At 41.0% G+C, this 23,081-nt stretch overlaps 1 protein-coding gene and 1 pseudogene across 3 annotated transcripts; one reads left to right on the top strand and one right to left on the bottom strand.

Annotated features, from left to right (window-relative positions):
* Nucleotides 1-1,974: 1,974 nt before the first annotated feature.
* cables2a (Cdk5 and Abl enzyme substrate 2a) lies at nucleotides 1,975-16,436 on the top strand. 2 transcript variants are annotated; one of them, XM_014146681.3, is made up of 9 exons: nucleotides 1,975-2,562; nucleotides 4,825-4,920; nucleotides 10,326-10,403; nucleotides 10,658-10,763; nucleotides 10,839-11,010; nucleotides 11,111-11,208; nucleotides 11,474-11,580; nucleotides 11,750-11,954; nucleotides 13,842-16,436. In XM_014146681.3, exons 1-9 carry the CDS (start codon nucleotides 2,021-2,023, stop codon nucleotides 13,980-13,982), a joined length of 1,545 nt encoding a protein of 514 aa, XP_014002156.2. In that variant the 5' UTR covers nucleotides 1,975-2,020; the 3' UTR covers nucleotides 13,983-16,436. The 2 variants fall into 2 exon arrangements, with proteins under 2 accessions (XP_014002156.2, XP_014002157.1); XM_014146682.3 differs by lacking the exon at nucleotides 1,975-2,562 and adding an exon at nucleotides 4,003-4,151.
* Nucleotides 16,437-16,465: 29 nt separating this feature from the next.
* Nucleotides 16,466-19,319, bottom strand: LOC106572470 (proteasomal ubiquitin receptor ADRM1-like; annotated as a pseudogene). Its single transcript, XR_006759291.2, has 7 exons — nucleotides 18,691-19,319; nucleotides 18,443-18,523; nucleotides 18,137-18,227; nucleotides 17,778-17,992; nucleotides 17,402-17,559; nucleotides 17,086-17,188; nucleotides 16,466-16,877 (listed from the first exon to the last, which is right to left on the bottom strand). The product of XR_006759291.2 is annotated as a proteasomal ubiquitin receptor ADRM1-like (transcript).
* Between the last annotated feature and the right edge of the window lie 3,762 nt (nucleotides 19,320-23,081).

The following is a 23,081-nucleotide window of genomic DNA, read 5'->3' as shown; positions in this document are numbered from 1 at the left end:
TTTTGCTTATATGCAGCACAATGTAATTCAATATAAATCATCACCAACCTTCTGGGTAAAGCAGGCTATTAAGTAACAGATCCCTATACTATAAATTGGTGTTTAGGCTGAAATTAGTAGGACCATAGTTAATAGAAAAATCTATTAAAAGATGTCCAAAGTTTTGCTGATTAAATGCATAAGGTAGAATGTATTACAATACCATGACTATTATCCTCTTATGGCTAGGGGCAGTATTTTCACGGCTGGATAAAAAACGTACCCGATTTAATCTGGTTACTAATCCTACCCAGTAACTAGAATATGCATATACTTATTATATATGGATAGAAAACACCCTAAAGTTTCTAAAACTGTTTGAATGGTGTCTGTGAGTATAACAGAACTCAAATGGCAGGTCAAAACCTGAGAGATTCCTTTACAGGAAGTGGCCTGTCTGACCATTTCTGGAACTTCTTTGCCATCTCTATCTTTTACTAAGGATCTCTGCTCTAACGTGACACTTCCTACGTCGTCCATAGGCGCTCAGAGCCCGGGAAAAACCTGAATGTCGTCATTCCAGCCCCAGGCTGCAACACATTATCGCCTTTCTCAAGTGGACGATCAAGGGACTGTGGGCTTAGGCGCGTGACCTGGCCGCCCCCGTCTTTGTGATTTTTTCCTCTGTTTGCCGAAAAGGAGATTCCCGGTCGGAATATTATCGCTTTTCTACGAGAAAAATGGCATAAAAATTGATTTTAAACAGCGGTTGACATGCTTCGAAGTACGGTAATGGAATATTTAGATTTTTTTTGTCACGAATTGCGCCATGCGCACGACCCTTATTTACCATTTCGGATAGTGTCTGGGACGCACGAACAAAACGCCGCTATTCGGATATAACGATGGATTATTTTGGACCAAACCAACATTTGTTATTGAAGTGGCAGCCCTGGGAGTGCATTCTGACGAAGACAACAAAAGGTAATCAAACTTTTATAATAGTAAATCTGATATTGGTGAGTGCTAAACTTGCCGGTGTCTAAATAGCTAGCCCGTGATGGCTGGGCTATGTACTTAGAATATTGCAAAATGTGCTTTCACCAAAAAGCTATTTTAAAATCGGACATATCGAGTGCATAGAGGAGTTCTGTATCTATAATTCTTAAAATAATTGTTATGCTTTTTGTGAACGTTTATCGTGAGTAATTTAGTAAATTATTAGCAAATTCCTCCGGAAGTTTGCGGGGTATGCTAGTTCTGAACGTCACATGCTAATGTAAAAAGCTGTTTTTTGATATATGAACTTGATTGAACAAAACATGCATGTATTGTATAACATAATGTCCTAGGTGTGTCATCTGATGAAGATCATCAAAGGTTAGTGCTGCATTTAGCTGTCTTCTGGGTTTTTGTGACATTATATGCTAGCTTGAAAAATGGGTGTCTGATTATTTCTGGCTTGGTACTCTGCTGACATAATCTAATGTTTTGTTTTCGCTGTAAAGCCTTTTTGAAATCGGACAGTGTGGTTAGATAAAGGAGAGTCTTGTCTTTAAAATGCTGTGAAATAGTCATATGTTTGAAAAATTGAAGTTTTTGTATTTTTGAGGAATTTGTAATTCGCGCCACGCCTATCATTGGATATTGGAGCAGGTGTTCCGCTAGCGGAACGTCTAGATGTAAGAGCATCTATCCGTTACAATGTATTATTATTATTATCTGTTGTTACATTGGTGGAGTTCGTTTTGCATGGCCCGGTGCCCCGGGTGGGTGGCTATTTCACTTAAGGACCAATGGATTGGTCCTAAATAAACAACTCCGCTAACCAGGGGCACCAGGCCACGCAAAACGAACCGAACAATGTATCTATCAGTTGTTACAATCCATCGCCATCAACTCACAGCCAATCCCCTAAAACCAAACCGTACTTATTTCAATAATGACACGTTTGAACCAATCAGCTTATGGTGGGCGTGGAGAGGTCCTCTCGCCGGCTAAATTCATTCCTCACCGAGCACAATCGTTCTATTATACTAGAATGGCGACTGCTGTTTTCGGTCGTCAATGTACAACAGGCAGTAATACTGCAAAATCACACAAAGAACACCTGCGAAAAGGTAAGGATTCACGACGGAGACAGGCGGCTCTTTTGTTCCTCAACAACATATCTTTAGACGGAAGGCCTTTGTATCATCTCAGCAATGGAAACCACGGTCAAAGGGAGGCCGCCGAGCTCCGAAGTCGAGACGCCACCGGGGCACAGGCGACTGGACACCCTCTGTTCTCATCGAGTATCTACGGAACCGTCTCCCTTGTGGCACCCTCCTTGGCCGGTGGCGCTGCTCCTACTGTGGCGGGGATCAGTGGACTGAGCCCAGTCCCTCCTAATTTGGGCATGTCTACAGACACGGGCTCAAGTACTGCTGTGCGGTGCAGTGAGGTGTTTTTTGAGGGTGTTGACCCCATGGCACCACCAGATACCCCTCTGTCCCCCACCTCTGGACCTCAGACATTCAATCCAAGTGCCAAATCATCATTTGTGCCCCAGACTCAGAATTCCGTTCCGGGGGATACACAAAGGTGGGAAATATTATCTAGCTACTACGTTTGTATTATAGGGTGGTAAACAATAAGGGATTAATCTGTCATAATAACCATCAGTCACGACTAGGTATTACTCACTTTGCTTTTGTATTCATTATAACCAACATTGGCTGTTTCAAAGTTTGACAGAACAGGCCTGATTTATAAATGTGGTCTATTTACTTCCGCATATTTCATTTCAATATAGAAATCTACGGTAACTCAAATGGCCACAGACTAGACCTTACGTCGAAATTGTAGTTATTGAAATCTATTTCTCAAAGCAATCATTAGAACGTCTTAATTGTCAGCTGCCACATTGAAAAAAAACATTTTTCCCTGTCAAAGTCCTTTAAAAAACCCTCTGCAGCGACAAATGTAGCTGAGGAACGCTCAACTCTGTTCTAGTATAAAGGTGGAGTTGAGTTTTGATTCAATAAATTGTGCAGAACTTGTAGTTGAGGAACGCTTAGCTCCTTTTAGCAAAGCTAGTATCTTACACACTAGCATTGCTAGGAATAAGCTTGTATAAAAAACGAAATAGCCCGTCAGAGGCGAGAGGTTAAATACAATTACATTTCAATTTACTCCGAGTCTGCCCTTATGCAGGGGGAAATTGGTCGCGCGATTTACTAGGAACAACCTTTACCATCAGTCGATACATGTACAAATGTCAATTCTGAAAACGCTTACCTGTACCCGTTATGTACAACCGCGTTCCTTCCGCGTGGTCCGAAATTCACACGTTTAATAAACCCTTATCGAATACAACCACCGATCTTTTCCTAATTTGTGTTGCTCAACTCAGCGCGAATGCTCATGTGCCAATTGAATCTCGGTTTACATCAAGGACGCTACGTGAGCAACACAAATGTGAGAAAAGGTAGGTATTGTTTACGTTTTTATAAAATAAATAGGAATTTTAGCACAAGCGGAAGGACCGCGGTTGTACAGGACAATCATAGTACTGTTGGCCTACAGGTAAGCGTTTTCAGAATTTAACTTTTTTCAAGTGTTGACTGCTGGTAAACTCAATGCCGATTACTTGCAAATCGGCGCCCAGTTATCAACACTCAACTCTGCCTTGATATTAGAGAACAGTTGGGACGATCGCTTAGCTGCTTATAGCAACGCTAGTATTTACACACTCGGGTTGCTGGAAATTGGCTTGCAAAAAAACGGAATAGTCCGCCAGAAGTTAAATTATTCTGTCCATTGTCTGTATAGTTGATCCTTATGCAGAGGGAAATTTGAAAAAAAAACAAACAATGGAATTTAAAATGAAACAGAATGTCCACACGTGGGTCTGTTGTAGACCTATGAAGTTCCTCTGCAAGGTCAATTCCTATCCTTACTCGTGTCAAAATAAAAGTGCCCTACAAAATGTTTGCTTTTTTGTGCACGAATGGCGCACGTGCTGGACTTTTATTTTGACATGAGGTTATCAGAGAGGAAGTAGGTCTAAAAAAAAAAAAGACCCATGTTTGAGAAATCTGTTTAATTTATGCTCTATTAGATTTTTTTTCTTCTCAATTTCCCCCTGCATAAGGATCAACCCTATGGGCAATCGGCAGGGCAGACTCGGAGTAAGTTGAAATTGAATTTTATTTAACTTCTCGCTTCTGAGGACTATTAGTGTTTTACAAGCTAATTCCTAGCAACGCCAGGGTGTAAGATACTAGCAATCAAATTGTATTGGTCACATACACATATTTAGCAGATGTTTCTAAAAACAGCTAAGCGTTCCTCAGCTACAAGTGCTGCACAACTCATCACTAAATTAAACTACAGTTTCATACAATTATCTGATAGTTCTTACATATTTAGTTGATATTGGTTTGTTTATTTGAACATTCTCTAATGCTGTGCTTTGTGTAAACATTACATTAATTGTTGTCAGACCTCCTGTGTTCTCACCTTCTCCTGTTGCCACCACATCTGTCTGGCTCTGCATCTTACCTCTCTGTCATTCTCTCTGAACATGTTTAGAAAAACAAACATATTACTTCAAATCCCTCTCACACATGGTGATTTTGGCATTATTATTCAGACATGTCATGTAAATTCATCTTTAAGGTCTTCCTTAGTTTATTATTTCAAGAAAATGGTTCATTCTTCCTCCATATTTGTCTACCTCCATATTCTAAAACTCACTTACAAATTATATGGTACTGTTGCTACCTGTTGGTCCAGACATTAGACATTACTAATGTTGATGTTTAATTGACAATTATGTTTGTGTTCTCCATTTTGTCTTAGATCACGGAATCATTCGGGCTCTCCAAAACCTGCAAGGGTGGCCAAGAAGGTCCACTTTATCAAGAATATGAGGCAGTACGACACAAGAGGCAGCAGGTGAGTTTAAGTGGTAGATGAGGGGGTGCAGGAGATGTGTGGAGTAAACTGTGTATTCTAATGAAGTGAACAAGCAAAACAAAATGTATAAAGCATTCTTCTATAGGCTCAACAAGCGGTATCAAAAAAGTAATTCTAAATGGCATTTTAGTCACCCATGACATACAGGAAATGAATTGCATTCATAAGCATAGCCTATAGAGAAGAGGGAAGAAGATTGCAAAGAGACCTGCTGGAACTTAGATAACGCTCTTAGCTCTTAAACGAGTAACAGAACGACTGTGTGGATTGTAACAGTGCATTTAATCAAATCAAAACACCAAAAAGGTATCCTGTGGAAATATAACCCTCCCTGGCATTAACAGTAAAATACCCCTTAGTTCAGTCCCATCTTACATATCACGCTCAAGCTGCACTCAACCTATTCTCACTCTGTTTATCTTAGTCTCTTACTCAATGTGTTTTTATGAATGAGGAACCTGGGTGAGGCCTATAGGGCTACAGCCTAGTCAGGTTGTCTTAGAAAGAAAAGTTTCTTAGGAGACACCAAGATAAGACACACATTTTTCTAAACTTATCTGTTTCAACAAGGCAAACAGTTTTAGAAGCTCTCTCATTTCTCCCTACCTGAAAAGGACTTAATCATAGACAATATCACGTCCATAGTCGTTTTTGCATGTTTTCCTGAACTTAATGCAAAATGCAAATACAGTATCACACGTTGCTGGCATGTTGTAAAATGTTTTGCAATAACCAGAGCCATGTAATTAGAGAGATGGGACATTGAGGTTTCTGTATTATGATGCATTTACGTGGCACTGCAGCCATGTTGGCGCACAATTAACATTACATGCGGAATATAATGTCTAGAAAGAGCATTATGGTGCATTTACATGACACTTAAAAATGAAATGGCAGTCCTGTTAGCGCTCCAGTAAAGATGGTATCCGCAGTAGGGGAAACTGCGCCACTGACCACCCAACAGCCGTAGTTATTGTTTCTGTTTTGTTAACGAAGCAGAGCTGGGAGCGGCGCGGATTTGGTAAAAAAATAATCATAAAGTTAATTGCATATGCTGCTGTTCTGTCGCTTGTGCAATGATGTCCGAGGGGGAAACAAATGTTTGTTGTTTGCAGTAACGTCTTTGTTGTTGTAATATTGCAAACGGACGTGTCACTTTCACCATTAAGGATTCCAGCTTTAACGTTACATGTGTGTTATTTAGATAATGTGATGTACTGAATGTCTAGAATTAGAACAATATTCAAAATGATAAAAGTTGGCCCAACTCTCTTAATATACAGTGCATTCAGAAAGTATTCAGACCCCTTGACTTTTTCCACATTTTGATATGTTACAGCCTTATTCTAAAATTGATTAAATGATTTTTCCTCAACAATCTACACACAATACCCCATGATGACAAAGCAAAAACAGGTTTTAGCAAATGTATTAAAAATAAAAAACAGATGCCTTATTTACATAAGTATTCAGACCTTTTGCTATGAGACTTTACATTTAAAAAAATAAATAAATGAAATTATTACAAAGAACACAAGGAAGGGGTAACATTAAAGTATTAGAACATGAAGGACAAACAATACAGCATAAAGACACTATGAAACATGTATCAGTCTTTCTGCAACAGAGCCATCCTTATGTGTGCATGATAGTGATATAAAATTTGTCATAGTTTCCTTTTACATGATCACAATCTTGTGAAACCCGAACCCTCCAAGATCCCCCCCACAGTTCCCCAATAGCTGTCCCTCAAGAATAAAATAAAATAAAAAATACAATTAATTCCATTCCCCCACCCCCAAGAACCCCCCAATGCACCAACAACCAAGAGAATGAACTCAAGAGAAAAAAGGAAAAGACAGAAGAAAACAGCAGACAACAATGCAAAAAAATTAAACTAAATAATACATTTAAAACAAAGGACATCAAGAACAACTGGAGTCATAATATCAATGTCTACTTTTATGTTTGTGTGCATGTCTGGCACTATTACATGTATGTGTGTGTTCTTGTATGTGTTTATTTGAATGAGAGTGTGTGTATATGCATGTGTACAAACACCTGCACGGCATCAGCCTCAGGCAAACCGGCATTAGTTGTAAAAACACTGCCACTTAGTGTCATTCAAATGTACTTTTATTATGTTAGACTTTTTTTTCCATCTTTATCTTTTGACCATCATTCTCTCTCTCACACAGCAACTCCACTCCCACTCTTCTCCAATTCCACGTACCAACCCTCAGCTTCCCTTAGCCCATCCCGTCTATCCCTGCTAGCTACCCACATCGTGTTTCTACGCAACACATATCTTTCAACTATGCTATGATGTTTAACGTACAATTTCAAGCTATCGAATAGAATCTACAGATTGCGTGTTGAAGATAAATACTTTTACTAAGAGTTAGTAATTGACTGACCCGGTCTCTCCAGATCTCCTAACAGTACTATTTCTAGGGTCAATTTTAGATCAATGCTATGCATTTTCAGCCATTCCTGAGACCAGAAACAGGCTACCTGAGGGCAATACCAAAATAAATGTTCTATTGATTCTGTATCCTCGCAACAAAATTTGCAGAGCTTTGATGATTTTATGCCCCAAATATTCAACATTTTGTTGGTGGCAAGAATTCTATATAATAATTTTAGCTGAAAAGCATGAAGTCTTGAATCTTGCGTTGTTTTATATATCAACTCATACACCCTGTACCATGGAATAGGTACATCAAAAATCTCTTCCCAACTATTTTTACAATCTGTATGGCACAGTTGACAACATCCTGGTCCTCAAATGAAACTGGTATACTTTCCTATTTATGCTATTTTTATTCCTCTGCCAGTTTTGATCCTTTATATTGGGCAGACAGACCAGTTTCCTACCTCCTCCCGCAGCCACCCTCCTCCTCCATTTTTGGGCAATGCTGTAATCAATTAGTTGTACTCTGGATTGAGCAGACCTTCCTGTACAATTCTGATAACTCCATGAAGGACATAACTCTACCATTACAATTTACAATATAATTTAAGAACAAAATACCCTTTTCAAACATCTTTCCCATAAATACAGGTATTTTACCACCAGCACATTTGAGTTCAGCCATAATATTTGTTGTAATATTTGTTCTATCTTTTCAGGGGGATGAAATTGAAATTGTTGCCAGCTCTGCAATGCTTGTTTGAAAAAGACAGATACTTTGAAAAAAGTATCATTTTCAATTAATCGAAAATGAGACATGGCAATCTGCACAAAGGCAAAAAGGCCATTTTTAAACAATGGATGAGCTTTTCTTAGTAATGTACTGGAGAACCATTTAGGGTTCAAATAAAACTTTTGAGTGAGTGAAGCTATTAGAGAGGTTTAGTGCTTTTATATTTAATAATCTCAACCCACCCAATTCATATTCATTATATAGATGGGCTCGTTTTATTTTGTCTAGTTTAGCGTCCCAGATAAAGCGAAATATATTTTGCTCATATGATTTGAAAAACGAATCATCAGGAGTAGGCAGTCCCATAATTGAGTAAACTAAGGAGTTCATCAGGGCAATGTTTCCATAAATAGACAGGTATTTACCTCTCCATGGTTGTAGGATCTTGTCTATTTTTACAAGTTTTCTATTGAAATTCATTGTGGAGAGCTTATCTTTTGTGATATGAATACCGAGTATGTCTACTTCACCATCAGCCCATTTTATAGGTAAGCTGCAAGGTAATGTAAAAGTTGTATTTTTTAAGGATCCAATACGTAATATTGTACACTTATCATAATTAGGTTTTAGTCCAGAGAGTACAGAAAAGTTATCTTTAATGAGACATTGCAGGGATCTAGCTTGCGGACTTAACACAACTTGAGTCATCGGCATACATGGACACCTTTGTTTTTAAGCCTTGGATTTCTAATCCTCTAATGTTGTTATTGGATCTGATTTTAATAGCTAGCATTTCGATGGCCATAACGAATAGATATGGTGACAGCGGACACCCTTGTTTAACTCCTCTTGACAATTCAAAACTCTCTGAGAAGTAGCCGTTATTTAATATTTTACCCCTGGGGTTGCTATACATTTTTTTTTTACCATGAGACTTGATATTGAGATCAGGTGCATTGTTTCCATTGATCATCCTTGAGATGTTTCTACAACTTGATTGGAGTCCACCTGTGGTAAATTCAATTGATGGACATGATTTGGAAAGGCATACAGCTGTCAATATAAGGTCCCACAGTTGACAGTGCATGTCAGAGCAAAAAACATGCCATGAGGTCAAAGGAATCGTCCGTATTGTCCGAAACCCCCGAGACAGGATTTTGTCAGGGAACAGATCTGGGGAAGGGTACCAAAACATTTCTACAGCATTGAATGGCCCCAAGAACCGTGGCCTCCATTCTTAAATGGAAGAAGTTTAGAACCACCAAGACTCTTCCTAGAGCTGGCCGCCCGACCAAACTAAGCAATCAGGGGAGAAGGGCCTTGGTCAGGGAGGTGACCAAGAACCCCATGGTCACTCTGACAAAGCTCCAGAGTTCCTCTGTGGAGAAGGGAGAATCTTCCAGAAGGACAACCATCTCTGCAGCACTCCACCAATCAGGTCTTTATGGTAGAGTTACCAGACAAAAGCCACTCCTCAGTAAAAGACACATGACAGTTCGCCTTGGAGTTTGCCAAAAGGCACCTAAAGGACTCTCAGACCATGAGAAACATCTCAATGATGATCAATGGAAACAGGAGGCAGCTGAGCTCATTTTCGAGTCTCATAGCAGGGTCTGAATACTTATGTAAGGTATTTCTGTTTTTTGGTTTGAATACATTTGCCAACATTTCTAAACCTGTTTTCGCTTTGTCATTATGGGGTATTGTGTGTAGATTGCTGAGGAAATTGTTTTATTTAATCCATTTAATAATAAGGCTGTAACGTAACAAAATGTTTTGAAAAGTCAAGGGGTCTGAATACTTTCCGAAGGCACTGTACACATTGTACTAGTAAGTGCATTACTAATGCTGTAGTTAACTGTAGTTTGGGTCGTTCTTGAATTGCGGTGGCATTTGGGCACTACATTAAAAAAAAAAATGTAAAAAGGCTTTCCATTCTAAATCAACTAATATGCTTTTTTTCTTTTTACATTAGGATAACGTGCCACCAGTAGGAGTAGTAACACCAATGAGACATTTTTTGTTATTCAGGATTTTCTTAACTGTAGGCCAGATACTCAAATTTAAGGTCATTAACCCTTTAAAAATGTATTTAAGTGATATGGTTAGGGCTGCAATACAGTATGTACATTTTTGGGCGACCCGACCCGTTTAGTAGTATGTGACTGTAGCTGTTGTTTGTGTAGACTGACACTGCGGATGTTCTGTGTGCCTGTACTTGCTATCTGTGTCCTGCAGGATCATGATGATTTGTGCCAAGCGGTCTCTATGTGCTGCTTTCTCAGTGCTGCCCTATGGAGAGCGTATTCACCTCAGGTACAGACACATAGCCCTAACCAACTAGAGTCCACCTCTATCCCGCTGTCTCACTATATGACCCAGCCATCCTCTCGTGTGTCCTGAATCGCCATCAGGAAAGGAGTTGTGTTATGATGATCACAGGTTTTAATGTGGAGCTGCATAATAATTATACAATGTATGTCATTTAGCAGACACGTTTATCCAAGTGACTTAGTCATGCATTCATACATTTTACGATGCATGAGTAGATTCTCTTTCTGCACACCCAGTGACCCAAAGTTGGAGGCGCACAAACTACAGCTGTCCTCTGGGGTGGCGTCTGACCTGTTCCCTGGCCTGGAGGGCCTGGGGGTGGAGCTAGGTGCATATGGAAAGGTAAGGGTGAACTGGAGCGTAATTGCACACTGTCTGTCTGTGCTTTCTGTTCGTAAACGTCTCTTTCCTCATCAGACGGTATCGTACGCCCAGTTCCTTTTCCCCACTAATGCCCTGGTGAGACCGAAGAGCAGTGGAGCACTAGAGCCCAGCACAACACAGACCCCCCTGTCACGTTACCAATGCAACGGCCAGAAGAACTACACCACCCCGTCTCGACTCAACAGCACTATAGGACAGGACCTGAGTACGCTCCGCTTCACTAGAATACAGGTTACATGCACTCTCTCTTTGGAAAATTGTTTTTGCAATTATTACTGTCTTCTCATTTAATATCATTTTTACAGATATAGAAGACCTGGCAGACTATGATCCCTACCTACTCAGTGACCCTCAGTGGCCTTGCGGAAGACACAAGAGAGTTCTTATATTCTCATCATATGTGGTAAGCATTCATATAACATTATACATGTTACATACACCTCACCACATTATTTTGTGACTAGACAATACATCACATGACACACTGACAGTCCAGAATGCTCTGATTTTGTTCAGTAGCACCATTCTAAACATAAAATCCCTTACGATATGGATTGTTTTATGACAAGTAAACTTTACTGCACATAGTAAACATAGCATCATAATGCAATCTCTATGAATAGGATGAAAGCGAAGTTCTCCTATTTATCTTGTTCCCTGTCTTCCAGACGACTGTTATTGAGTATGTGAAGCCGTCGGACCTGAAGAAAGACATGAATGAGACGTTCAAGGAGAAGTTCCCCTATATTAAACTGACCCTCAGCAAGATAAGAAGGTGCACGGTGCATGAACACGTTGTGCATTTTTGTCTACTGTCTGTTTCAATCTCTGAAAATCACATTTGTATCTTTGTCTCCAAACCATGCATTTACATATGCAAATCCTGCATATCTGCCTACCATACACACCCATGTGTAACCTGTAACCTCCCTCCTGTTTGACAGCCTGAAGTGGGAGATATGTGCGGTGGGAGAGGAGTGCAGTTTGCAGCCGGTCACAGTGGCCATGGCATTTGTGTACTTTGAGAAACTGGTGCTGCAGGGCCGCCTGAACAAGCAGAATAGGAAGTTGGTGTCTGCAGCCTGCGTCCTACTGGCAGCCAAGATCAGCAGTGACCTGAAGAAGCAGGAGGTCCGACAGCTGATTGACGTGAGTGAAGTCCTTTTTTACATGTACAGTTGAAGTCGGAAGTTTACATACACTCAGGTTGGAGTCATTAAAACTCGTTTTTCAACCACTCCACAAATTTCTTGTTAACAAACTATAGTTTTGACAAGTCGGTTAGAACATCTATTTTGTGCATGACACAAGTCATTTTTCCAACAATTGTTTACAGACAGATTATTTCACTTATAATTCACTGTATCACACTTCCAATGGGTCAGAAGTTTACATACACTTTAAACAACTTAGAAAATTCCAGAAAATTATGGCATGGCTTTAGAAGCTTCTGATAGGTTAATTGACATCATTTGAGTCAATTGTAGGTGTACCTGTGGATGTATTTCAAGGCCTACCTTCGAACTCAGCCTTTTTGCTTGACATCATGGGAAAATCAAAAGAAATCAGCCAAGACCTCCAAGTCTGGTTCATCCTTGGGAGCAATTTCCAAACGCCTGAAGGTACCACGTTCATCTGTACAAACACCATGAGACCACGCACCCGTCATACCACTCAGGAAAGAGACGCGCTCTGTCTCCTAGAGATGAACGTACTTTGGTGCAAAAAGTGCAAATCAATCCCAGAACAACAGCAAAGGGCCGTGTGAAGATGTTGGAGGAAACAGGTACAAAAGTATCTATATCCACAGTGAAACGAGTCCTATATCGACATAACCTGAAAGGCCGCTCAGCAAGGAAGAAGCCATTGCTACAAAACCGCCATAAAAAAGCCAGACTACAGTTTGCAACTGCACATGGGGACAAAGATTGTACTTTTTGGAGAAATGTCCTCTGGTCTGATGAAACAAAAATAGAACTGTTTGGCCATAATGACCCTTGTTGTGTTTGGAGGAAAAAGGGGGAGGCTTGCAAGCCGAAGAGCACCATCCCAACTGTGAAGCACGGGGGTGGCAGCATCATGTTGTGGGGTGCTTTGCTGCAGGTGGGACTGGTGCACTTCACAAAATAGATGGCTTCATGAGGAAGGAAAATTGTGTGGATATATTGAAGCAACATCTCAAGACATCAGTCAGGAAGTTAAAGCTTGGTCGCAAATGGGTCTTCCAAAAGGACAATGACCCCAAGCATAATTCCAAAGTTGTGGCAAAATGGCTTAAGGACAACAAAGTCAAGGTATTGGAGTGGCCATCACCAAGCCCTGACCTCAATCCTATAGAAAATGTGTGGGCAGAACTGAAAAAGCGTGTGCCTGCAAGGAGGCCTACAAACCTGACTCAGTTACACCAGCTCTGTCAGGAGGAATGGGCCAAAATTCACCCAACTGATTGTGGGAAGCTTGTGGAAGGCTACCCAAAACGTTTGACCCAAGTTAAACAATGTAATGGCAATGCTACCAAACACTCAATTAGTATATGTGAACTTCTGACCCACTGGGAATGTGATGAAAGAAATCAAAGCTGAAATATGTCTCTCTACTATTATTCTGACATTTCACATTCTTAAAATAAAGTGGTGATCTTAACTGACCTAAGACAGGGAATTTTGACTAGGATTAAATGTCAGGAATTGTGAAAAACTGAGTTTAAATGTATTTGGCTACGGTATGTAAACTTCCGACTTCGACTGTACATATTGGTCATTTAGCAGACGCTCTTATCCAGAGCAACTTACAATCAAGTAGCACTCCTAACATGCAATTATATTATTCAACGTACCCATTTGAGCATTGCATACATTTTTTAAGAATTGAAAATACAGTACCTTGTGTGTTTTAAAATGTATGGACAATTTTGCTCACGTCAGGATCACTTGAATGAATTGAATTGTTACGGTGATCAGAGCATTGGGCAGTATTGTAGGAGGTTGTCTTCTCGTTCTTAGCCCCCCTTCTCTCTCTCTCTCCATGGTTGAGCAGAAGCTGGAGGAGCGTTTTCGTATAAACCGCCGGGAGTTGATTCCATTGGAGTTCCCTGTCCTGGTTGCCTTGGAAATGGGGCTCTACCTCCCTGACAGCAAGGTCATGCCGCACTACCGCAGGCTGGTGCAGCAGGGCTAAGCTGGAGCCTGGAGGTGGCCCGGAGAACTGGCCTGTGCCAGTTTTGAGATTTTAAGTCCTGATGATATTGATTGGAAATGCTGTTCCTGAATCAGCACCTTGAGAGATGCACCTTCTGCCCTAGAATCTGTTCAGGTGTAGCAGGCCAGCCTAGCCTACATGCTCCTTATAAAAATAAATCTAACTGTTTAGGTACTCTATTTATTTGATTGAATGCAATCCAATATCTTGATAACTTGATATGGATAATATCTTGGTAATGGAATGAAGGATTTTTAAGAATATTTTCTGCAAAGCTGTTAGACTTTTTTTTTTTTTTTTTTCTATGTTTTGATTCTTGTTGGGTCAGCTTGTTCTCAACTTCTGGGTGGTATATGGCATTCTGATGTGAATATTTTTTTCATAGAAGGGTTCAAAACCATGTTTATTTGTACAAACAGTACACCTTAAATATTTTCAAAAAAACTGAGTGAAGGATGGCAACCCGATGGGGGTGTCTGATGACTTTTACTATTCTCTAGTTTAGCTCTTTTGGTCTTAAAGGCATTGGTGCTCGGATGAGTGGCAATGATGGGTTACATGTGATCAGATGACAGATGTAGATGGTTTTAGTTGTCAGTACACTCATCTGTTTGTGTCCATTGTACTGGTTTGGTTGCTTGTGAGGAGGGCTAACGACTGCAGGTGAGAGCACAGGTGGTTGTTATGGAGGTTATGCATGCTGTTTGATGGCGGTGTGTGGCGACTAATGAGGGACAGGCTAGGCCATGGTGAGTTTAAAAAAAAAATTGTTACATTCACTTTTTATTTTTATGCTTTATTGAAGAGATGATAGTGTTGGAAAGTCGGGGAGGGGGTTATATTTGTCCTATTTCACACATTGGGCCGGATTTGAACCCATCCCTACTCTGGCATACGTGTGTGCCGGGTCAGCGGCTGTGACCACACAGGCCACCAAAGTATGAGTTTTTACATTTGGCCTGCATCTATAAGCAGCCAAAAGGCATCTCCCGAGGGTTGACTTGTTGTTCAAAGTTTAAAAAAATATATATATTTTTTTTTTATCAATAAACCAGATTAAGACTTGCAGTGCATTCAAAACGCATGACAGCGCTCTGTTATAGATGATGTCACAGATCACGTTAAAGGTGGTGATTGTTCCTTCTAATCCTCTATACTTTCATTTCTAGCTGTGGGAAGAAGTCTTAACTTAAACTCTATTTAAAGGATGTGTCTGATAAGTCCGCATAATGTGATGTTGATGGTTGCCATGTCAGTTTGAAATAATTTAGCCGCCCTGAAGTAATTCCCCGTCCAAAGGTACAGAAATTGTATTTTTTATGTGTAAATGGTGCCTGGTATTGGTATCTTTGCTCATTGTAGCTTGTGTTGATCTTACTACTTATTCACTCACTTTGAAAATGACACATCAGTCATTGGACTTAAAAGGCCACAAATGTGATTGAAATGACACACTGGCCAGCCCAGAACTCTCATCCTCACAAACTATACTGTAGAAGCATCAGTGTTTCAGTTGTTTTTATTGTATCATTCGTTTAGAGCTTGGCTTGTATTTATTACCCTTTTCTTGGGTTGGAGTCTGAACAGTTTTGATCATGTCAGTACTGTAGCTAGCAGTCAGTCTAATTGTGTAGACTTTAAATCACCACTGTGCAATCCACTGCCTTTGTTGGCGTTATCGATCTTCTATTACACAAATGACTTTTCTGCTGTGGATGGTTTTGTTAAGTTGCAATCAAACTTCATATCAGTACTTGGTTGGTATTGTATATCAACACCCAGGTATAGGATTTGCAGTAAGTATTCTTACCATATTGTTCAGTGCTGGATCATCCACAAGCCAGTTGTCATATTTTTTTTTTTTTAGTTCTCAGGAAATATCTTTCAATTAAAGCTTTATTTTTCCACTGATCATTCTGGGATCATGGGATTTATCAAACAGAAAAACTCTGGAATGAGAGCAGGTAGAAACCGGTTGTGTCCTAAAAAGTGGATTTATTTACAGTATTTCTCTTCATTTGCGTTGTATTATGCCACTTGACAAAACAGTAAAGTGCCTAAAACCACCATGAGTTGAATGATGTATCAGTCCTATCCAGATATTATTCCCTCTTGTATTTCACTCTCTTGTTGGTGTTTGACCGTACCTGTGAATATCATAGAAAGTTGGACTCTGCATAATGTGAAGCTCATTGTTCTGTGAGTGACCTTGGAGAAAACGTTTTGTACAGTAATGTGCAGATTTCTGCTGTGACTGGATGTCTTTGTTTTGCAAATGTATGCTTAAAAAAATTACCTCTTGTAATTTGTTTAGAATGTGAAATGGTAGAACTTCTGAAAATGTTGTGCTCATGAATGGTGTCAATTTTGTAAAAGTATAATTTTTTTCTTCTTAAATCAGAAAATATATTTAAACATTTTCTAACCATTTAAGACCACATGACTGGAGTGTTTTTTTTTGGGGGGGGGTTTAGGCCAGGAAGCTACAGGTCACATTGGCACATGTAGCTGTCACTAGTCTACCATGGCCCAAGTCCTAAACAGTCACAGTATTCTGGTTTGCAATATATCAGGAAACACATTTAATGTTATGTTGATTCGAGCTCTGAGGATTTGAGCATGTGTGCATTAATTTGTTATAAATTTAACACCCAATTGAGGGTAGGTGTCTTACATTTCCTATCAGAATATATATTTAATGGACAGCTTCAGTGCTCTAAATAACAAATCAGCCAGTAAAATATTTAATGAAACTGGATTAACACAGGTACTAATCCAAACTCATATCTTCATCGTCATCCTTGTCTTTGGAATCATCGTCCTCATGGTCAGACTTGCTGTCTGTCTCCATGGCTTTAGCAAAAGCCTCAATGTCTGGAATGGAGGAAAGCTCAATTAGAATTTCACTCATGAAAACAGCAGGTCATAACCTCTTATGGAAATCTTATTCAAAATGGTTGACACTAATGTTATGTAGGAATATCTGCACAGGCAGACCTGCATGTTATGTGTTCTCTAAACAATGGAACATACAAACAAGGTCCCTGGGTTCATGTTTTGTGGGCAGATACAGGACACTGACCTCCTTTGTTAGTTGCATCCACAGCTTCTGTTGGCAGCCCAAACTGGTTCATTAGAGGCCCCAACTGCCCTGAAGCCAGGGCACTACTGAACAGACCCATGGCCTACAAAGAAAATAATCACTGCTTTACATCATACATACTCATTCAGTAGTATATGAAATTTAGCACTCAAGTGGTAACTACAAGAAAGACCAGGATCACTTTAGCATACTATAGTAAGTGTTCTGAGAAAACACTGCTACTCAAGTGTACTCTACAGAGAAAGGAAGAGCACTGCTCAACACATACTCAGAGCAGTGTGTGTGTGTGGTATACCTGCAGAAACTGTGGGGAAGTGAGTATGTTGTGGAGCTCGTCGGTGCTCTGAGGCAGGGCCTCTTCTGATGGCAGGAAAGGCAGCAGCCTCTCCTGGACCTCAGCATTGGCCAGGATAGGAGCCATGATCTCAGGGGTCACAACACTGGCCAGGTTCACTGTAGAGAGAACAAACAGTCTGCTATAAATACAGAGGGCCATTCTCAACTTCAGTCATGGATCTACCGCTGCAAGGCTTTTTATTTCACTGGTAACAGCATGATTAGTCTGTTATTTCACTGTAAATGTCTTCAAGAGACTCCTTATTGCTCTGTCCACTGTTCTAAACTGTTGAGCTGTGTTGTGAGCTGCTCTATAATTTAGTTTAGTCCCTCACCTCCCTGCCCGGCTGCAGGTACATTCATGGTTGCTAGGATACTCCGCAGGTCACTCAGCTGGATTGGTTGGGTGGGGCTGGCTGCCCCGGCTGCGAGGGAGGGGGCAACAGGGGTGGCGGGTGAGGCCATGGGTGACAATGCACTGGTGGCAGATGGGGTGATGGGTGACCGCAGGAGACTGAGATGGACTGAGTGGGAGAGACCGAGAGACTAACTAAATTCACAGGTGTTGTAATAAATGTAGAATAAGCTATCTGTAAAAGTTGGCTAAGTATTGAGTGTGTAGTCTAAGCTGAAGAGAGACAAGTGTATAAATGTACTAAATTAATTCATTTAGTAGTGAAGTGAGTCTGTTTGCTTGTGGTACCTTGAAGAGGAGTTGCCGGCTGCAGGACCTCCACTACTTAGCAGGCTGGCCTGGCCCGGTCCAGCCAGAGCCCCAAGACCTCCTACAGACAGACACATGACAGAAATGGGGAGAGGATTATTCATTTGTCTCCCAAACAATCCTGTTATGATAGACATTGTTGCAATTAATGACTGAACCCAATAGTCAGGCACTCCAGTCCAGAACACATTCTCAGTCAATCCAGCTATCGGCTGTTTAAAGCACATTGCTACGATTGGTAAAAAAAAGACTGTACACTAAACAATAGCCACTTACCAAGACCTCCCAGTCCAGTAGGGCCAATGAGCTGCATGAGCTGGTTGTGACTCATGTTACCGAGGAAACTCTGCAGTCCAGGAGGAAGAATGCAAAATGTTCCCGAACGGATCAACACATCATGCACAAAGGAGAGGCTGAGTAGGGGAAGGAACTATCGTCTCTGAGAAAGCATTGCTTCCTGTGTCAACATGCCACAGTACCTTTGCACTCTGTTTATGAGTGTGTGCACTGTACCCGTCTTTAATCCTTACCCCTCAGAGCAGACAGATCATGCCCGCTGCTGCCTCCACTGCCCAGGGCTCCAGGCATTGGAGGGTTTCTCATACAATTGGCAGCTGATAACAGTCTGTTGAACATAGACTTGTCCCTTGCGCTTGTCTGGAGTCACTGTGCTACCCTTCATGGTCATCTTCCCTGCCCGAAACTCAAGCAGGAATTTGCTGGAGGAGCCGCGGGACCCTGACACCACACTGGGAAACAGAGCTCCCGACATGATGATGATCTGGTGTTGGGAAACAGAGCTCCCGACATGATGATGATCTGGTGTTGGGCAACGATGATAAACAATAACAAAAGTTAGCTTGCTAACGTTAGCCATCGAGTCAGCCATCTTCCTAATTGTAGCTAGCCAACTACTGGTATATCAACAATGTAGCAATCTAACCATTAATTGCATTATCCTGAACTCAACATGTATCTAGCTACTTAAGTAATAGTGCCAATAGATACATATTTTTGAAACACAAATTTACATTTTACTTCGAGATGGAAGATGCCAGATGGACTTGGAATCAGATTACGACAGTGGCTAGAGGTGAACGCAGCAATCTGATAGGTGAAGTGTCGTTCCCTCACCAACGGCTCTTTTTGGTGAACGTTGGGAACCGAATTGCAGCGTGAATGCTCCCAGATTTGCAAACTGCTACTGCTTTTTGAGCTCAAAACAACGTTTAAATGTAGATACGTTACAAAATAATGAACTAAATAGGCTGAATCCTCACTGCAGAAACAATAAATAGTGGGGAGAGCGTGGTCCACGATACTTTTTGCAGTGTGTTCAACAACAAATCATGTGATCTAATCATTAGGTCAGGTAAAAATATATTTGAACGCGCATTTCATAATGGTAGCCTACTTTTTGGCCTTTACATTGGAGATTTGGAATTTTTTCACGATTCTTATTTCTTAGTAAAATGTTAGGCATTTTGAACGAAGAGCCCTTTGCTAGCCAGATAAGCAGGCTCACCGAAAAGACTCGGAATGCCCATCACTAATAGGAGGGTGAAACCATTGTACCAAATATTTTTTATAGCTAACCTAAAACAGACCACAGCCTGTCGCCCAATGGGAGCATATTAATCATAGTGGGCAGAACAAGCAAGGAGCTAGCAAGATCCTATTGGCGCGTTGTAGCATATATTTCCATATTTCCGTTAGGAACACATACTCTGGGATGTGCGAGTGCAATAACTACATTTGCTCTTGCGTTCAATCTAAACAATGCAATTTTTTGAAACTTTGGCAAAGGGTAAAGTCTACAAAACTTTGTCCATTCTGTTCGTAACAGATTGTAGTTTTGGGAACAGAACTGTATTGAGATCAAATGTTTCATCGATGAGATAATTTGAAGAATGTCGGCCAAAATCCATCTCGTTCCATCTTCTCCCACTGCCGGCCATTGGGATTCCTCTCATCACCATGCAGTGCATTCAGAAAGTATTCGGACCCCTTGACTTTTTCCATTTTGTTGTGTTACAACCTTATTCTAAAATTGATTAACAACAAAAAAATAAAAATTACCTCCGGTTTAGACATGTTTGCAAATGTATAAAAACAATTAAAATGAAATATCACATTTACATAAGTATTCAGATCCTTTACTCAGTACTTTGTTGAAGCACCTTAGACAGTGATTACAGCCTCGAGTCTTCTTGGGTATGATGCTACAAGCTTGGCACACCTGTATTTGGTGAGTTTCTCTCATTCTATTCTGCAGATCCTTGTCCTGTTGGAAGGTGAACCTTCGCCCCAGTCTGAGGTGCTGAGTGCTCTAGAGCAGGTTTTCATCAAGGATCTCTGTACTTTGCTCCGTTCATTTTTCCCTCGACCCTGACTAGTCTCCCAGTCCCTGCTGCTGAAAAACATGACCACAGCATGATGCTGCCACCACCATGCTTCACTGTAGGGATGGCGCAAGGTTTCCTTCAGACGTGACACTTGGCATTCAGGCCAAAGAGTTCAATCTTGGTTTCACCAGACCAGAGAATCTTGTTTTTCATGGTCTGAGTCCTTTAGGCACCTTTTGTCTAACTCCAAGTGGGCTGTCATGTGCCTTTTACTGAGGAGTGGCTTCCGTCTGGCCGCTCTACCATAAAGGCCTGATTGGTGGACTGTTGCAGAGATTGTTGTCCTTCTGGAAGATTCTCCCATCTTCACAGATGAACTCTGGAGCTCTGTCGGAGTGACCATGGGGTTTGGTCACCTCCCTGACCAAGGCCCTTCTCCCCCAATTGGTCAGTTTGGCCCGGCGGCCAGCTCTAGGAAGAGTCTTGGTGGTTCCAAACTTCTTCCATTTAAGAATGATGGAGGCCACTGTGTTCTTGGGGACCTTCAATGCTGCAGAAATGTTTGGTACCCTTTCCACAGACCCGTGCTTCGACACAATCCTGTCTTGGAATTCCTTCGACCTCATGCCTTAGTTTTTGCTCTGACATGCACTGTCAACTGTGGGACCTTATATAGACAGGTGTGTGCCTTTCCAAATCATGTCCAATCAATTTTATTTAGCACAGGTGGACACCAATCAAGTTGTAGAAACATCTCAAAGCTGATCAACGGAAACAGGATGCACCTGAGCTCAATTTCGAGTCTCATAGCAAAGGGTCTGAATACTTATGTAAATAATCAATTTTAGAATAAGGCTGTAACGTAACTAAATGTGGAAAAAGTCAAGGGGTCTGAAAACTTTCCCGAATGCACTGTATTTGGTGGTGAGTGGAAATGCCAAATCAACGCTTCAGATTTATACATCCGGTGAAACATCTGGCTCATTGTTCTATCTTTGACTGTTGTTGTTGTTCTTCTTCTGTGGTTTTTATATGACAGTGGGCAACCAAATTTAAGGTCCATTACCGCCACCAACCGGACTGGAGTGTGTACCAGAGACAGGAAAAATCTAAATCCTACCTGTTATTCTCATCTCGAAGAACTAGCACATGTTCCACTCTCTCCATCTCCTCCTGACAGTGATCACACCTCCCAGTCAGATGTTTTCCTACCAATTTCAATGAACTGTTGAGCCTTGTGTGTCCCAGTCTCAGCCTTGTGATTAAACTTTCCTCCCTTCTCTCTGGACCAGAGGACCTCCCTGCCCCCACCTCTTCCTGGATCTTATACAGGTGTCTTCCCTTTCCCTCACTGTTCCACAACTCTTGCCATTTGTTTTTAACCACTGATCTTACTAACCCCTAGTTTTATAAAACCATGGGTACAATAAATAACACGATCAGAGATGAGTGGGATTCTTTCAGTTAAATTAGCCAGGCCATTTAGGAAGACTGACACCTGTGAAAACTAACATAAAAATCAGAACATTCTGCTTCCCTCATGTAACTAACTGTCTTAGCCTCGATTTTCTATCTTTCACATTCAGGTTGCTCAAATGTTCCCTTTTTCACTTGCAAAATGAAAATAAATAATTTTAGTCACATAATTTCTTGATTTCAGAGATTCTATTGGGGGAGAGGTTTGGCTAAGTTTGGAAAACAGTAGTAATTGTGTCCTCAGCTGCCTCACATTGTAATACTGAGAATGAACAGGATAATGAGGCCTACATCCGCTATGGGTAGTAAATGGAAACCCTTCTAGTCCCTTTAGTCCCTCCTAACCAATCAGTAAATGTTGGGACAGTGTAATTCCTATCAAAGTATCCCCCGTGTACAGCCAGTCCTGGGGGTTTGTTCCCAACCGAAACCACCTGTAAAGTAAAAGATAAAATTGTACAGAAATATGTTTTAGAGAAATAATTGAATTAAAATATATTAGCATGACAATACATTCACATTTCTGGACATACTTATTATTGTTGCATAGCGAACACACCTGGTTGACCACTCTTCTCCATCCTTGGAAGGTTCTTTGCGTGCAGCTCACTGTTTTTCCTCTAGCCTGTCCTTTTCTACACTTGCTGCGTCTGCAATATATAAAACCACCTCATATAAAAAACAGCTCATGTGCTCCATTTTGTGTGTTTATCAATGAATCTTGAATGTTGTTATGGAATCGTGTGTGAGTATCTGTGTTCCAATGTGAGTCAATACCCAGGTCTCCATTCTCCATGGCTCTGACGTCAGGTCTTAGATGGCATTCTTACACCCAATAGCCTCACCATGCCAGGCTCCAGCTCATTCAGAGTCATGGTGAAATGATACATCTATACCACAGAGAGAGAGAGCAAGGACCAGAGTCAGGGTTAATTAGAAACACAGGAGAGACAGAAAGAAACACAGATATACATCATATCCCTAATGGCTCCCTCTGTGTGTGTGTGTGTGTGTTTCCTCTTCTGAATGTGCAGGTCATGGAGTTATTCTCCACAGTAAGGCGCTTCCTGGTATCACAGAGACGGTCTCTTGAA

Source organism: Salmo salar, chromosome 15, assembly GCF_965601325.2.
Source record: "Salmo salar chromosome 15, fSalSal1, whole genome shotgun sequence".
NCBI classification, from domain to species: domain Eukaryota; kingdom Metazoa; phylum Chordata; class Actinopteri; order Salmoniformes; family Salmonidae; genus Salmo; species Salmo salar.
Note: the sequence above shows the minus strand (reverse complement) of the source record. Positions and strands in the feature narration are given on the sequence as shown.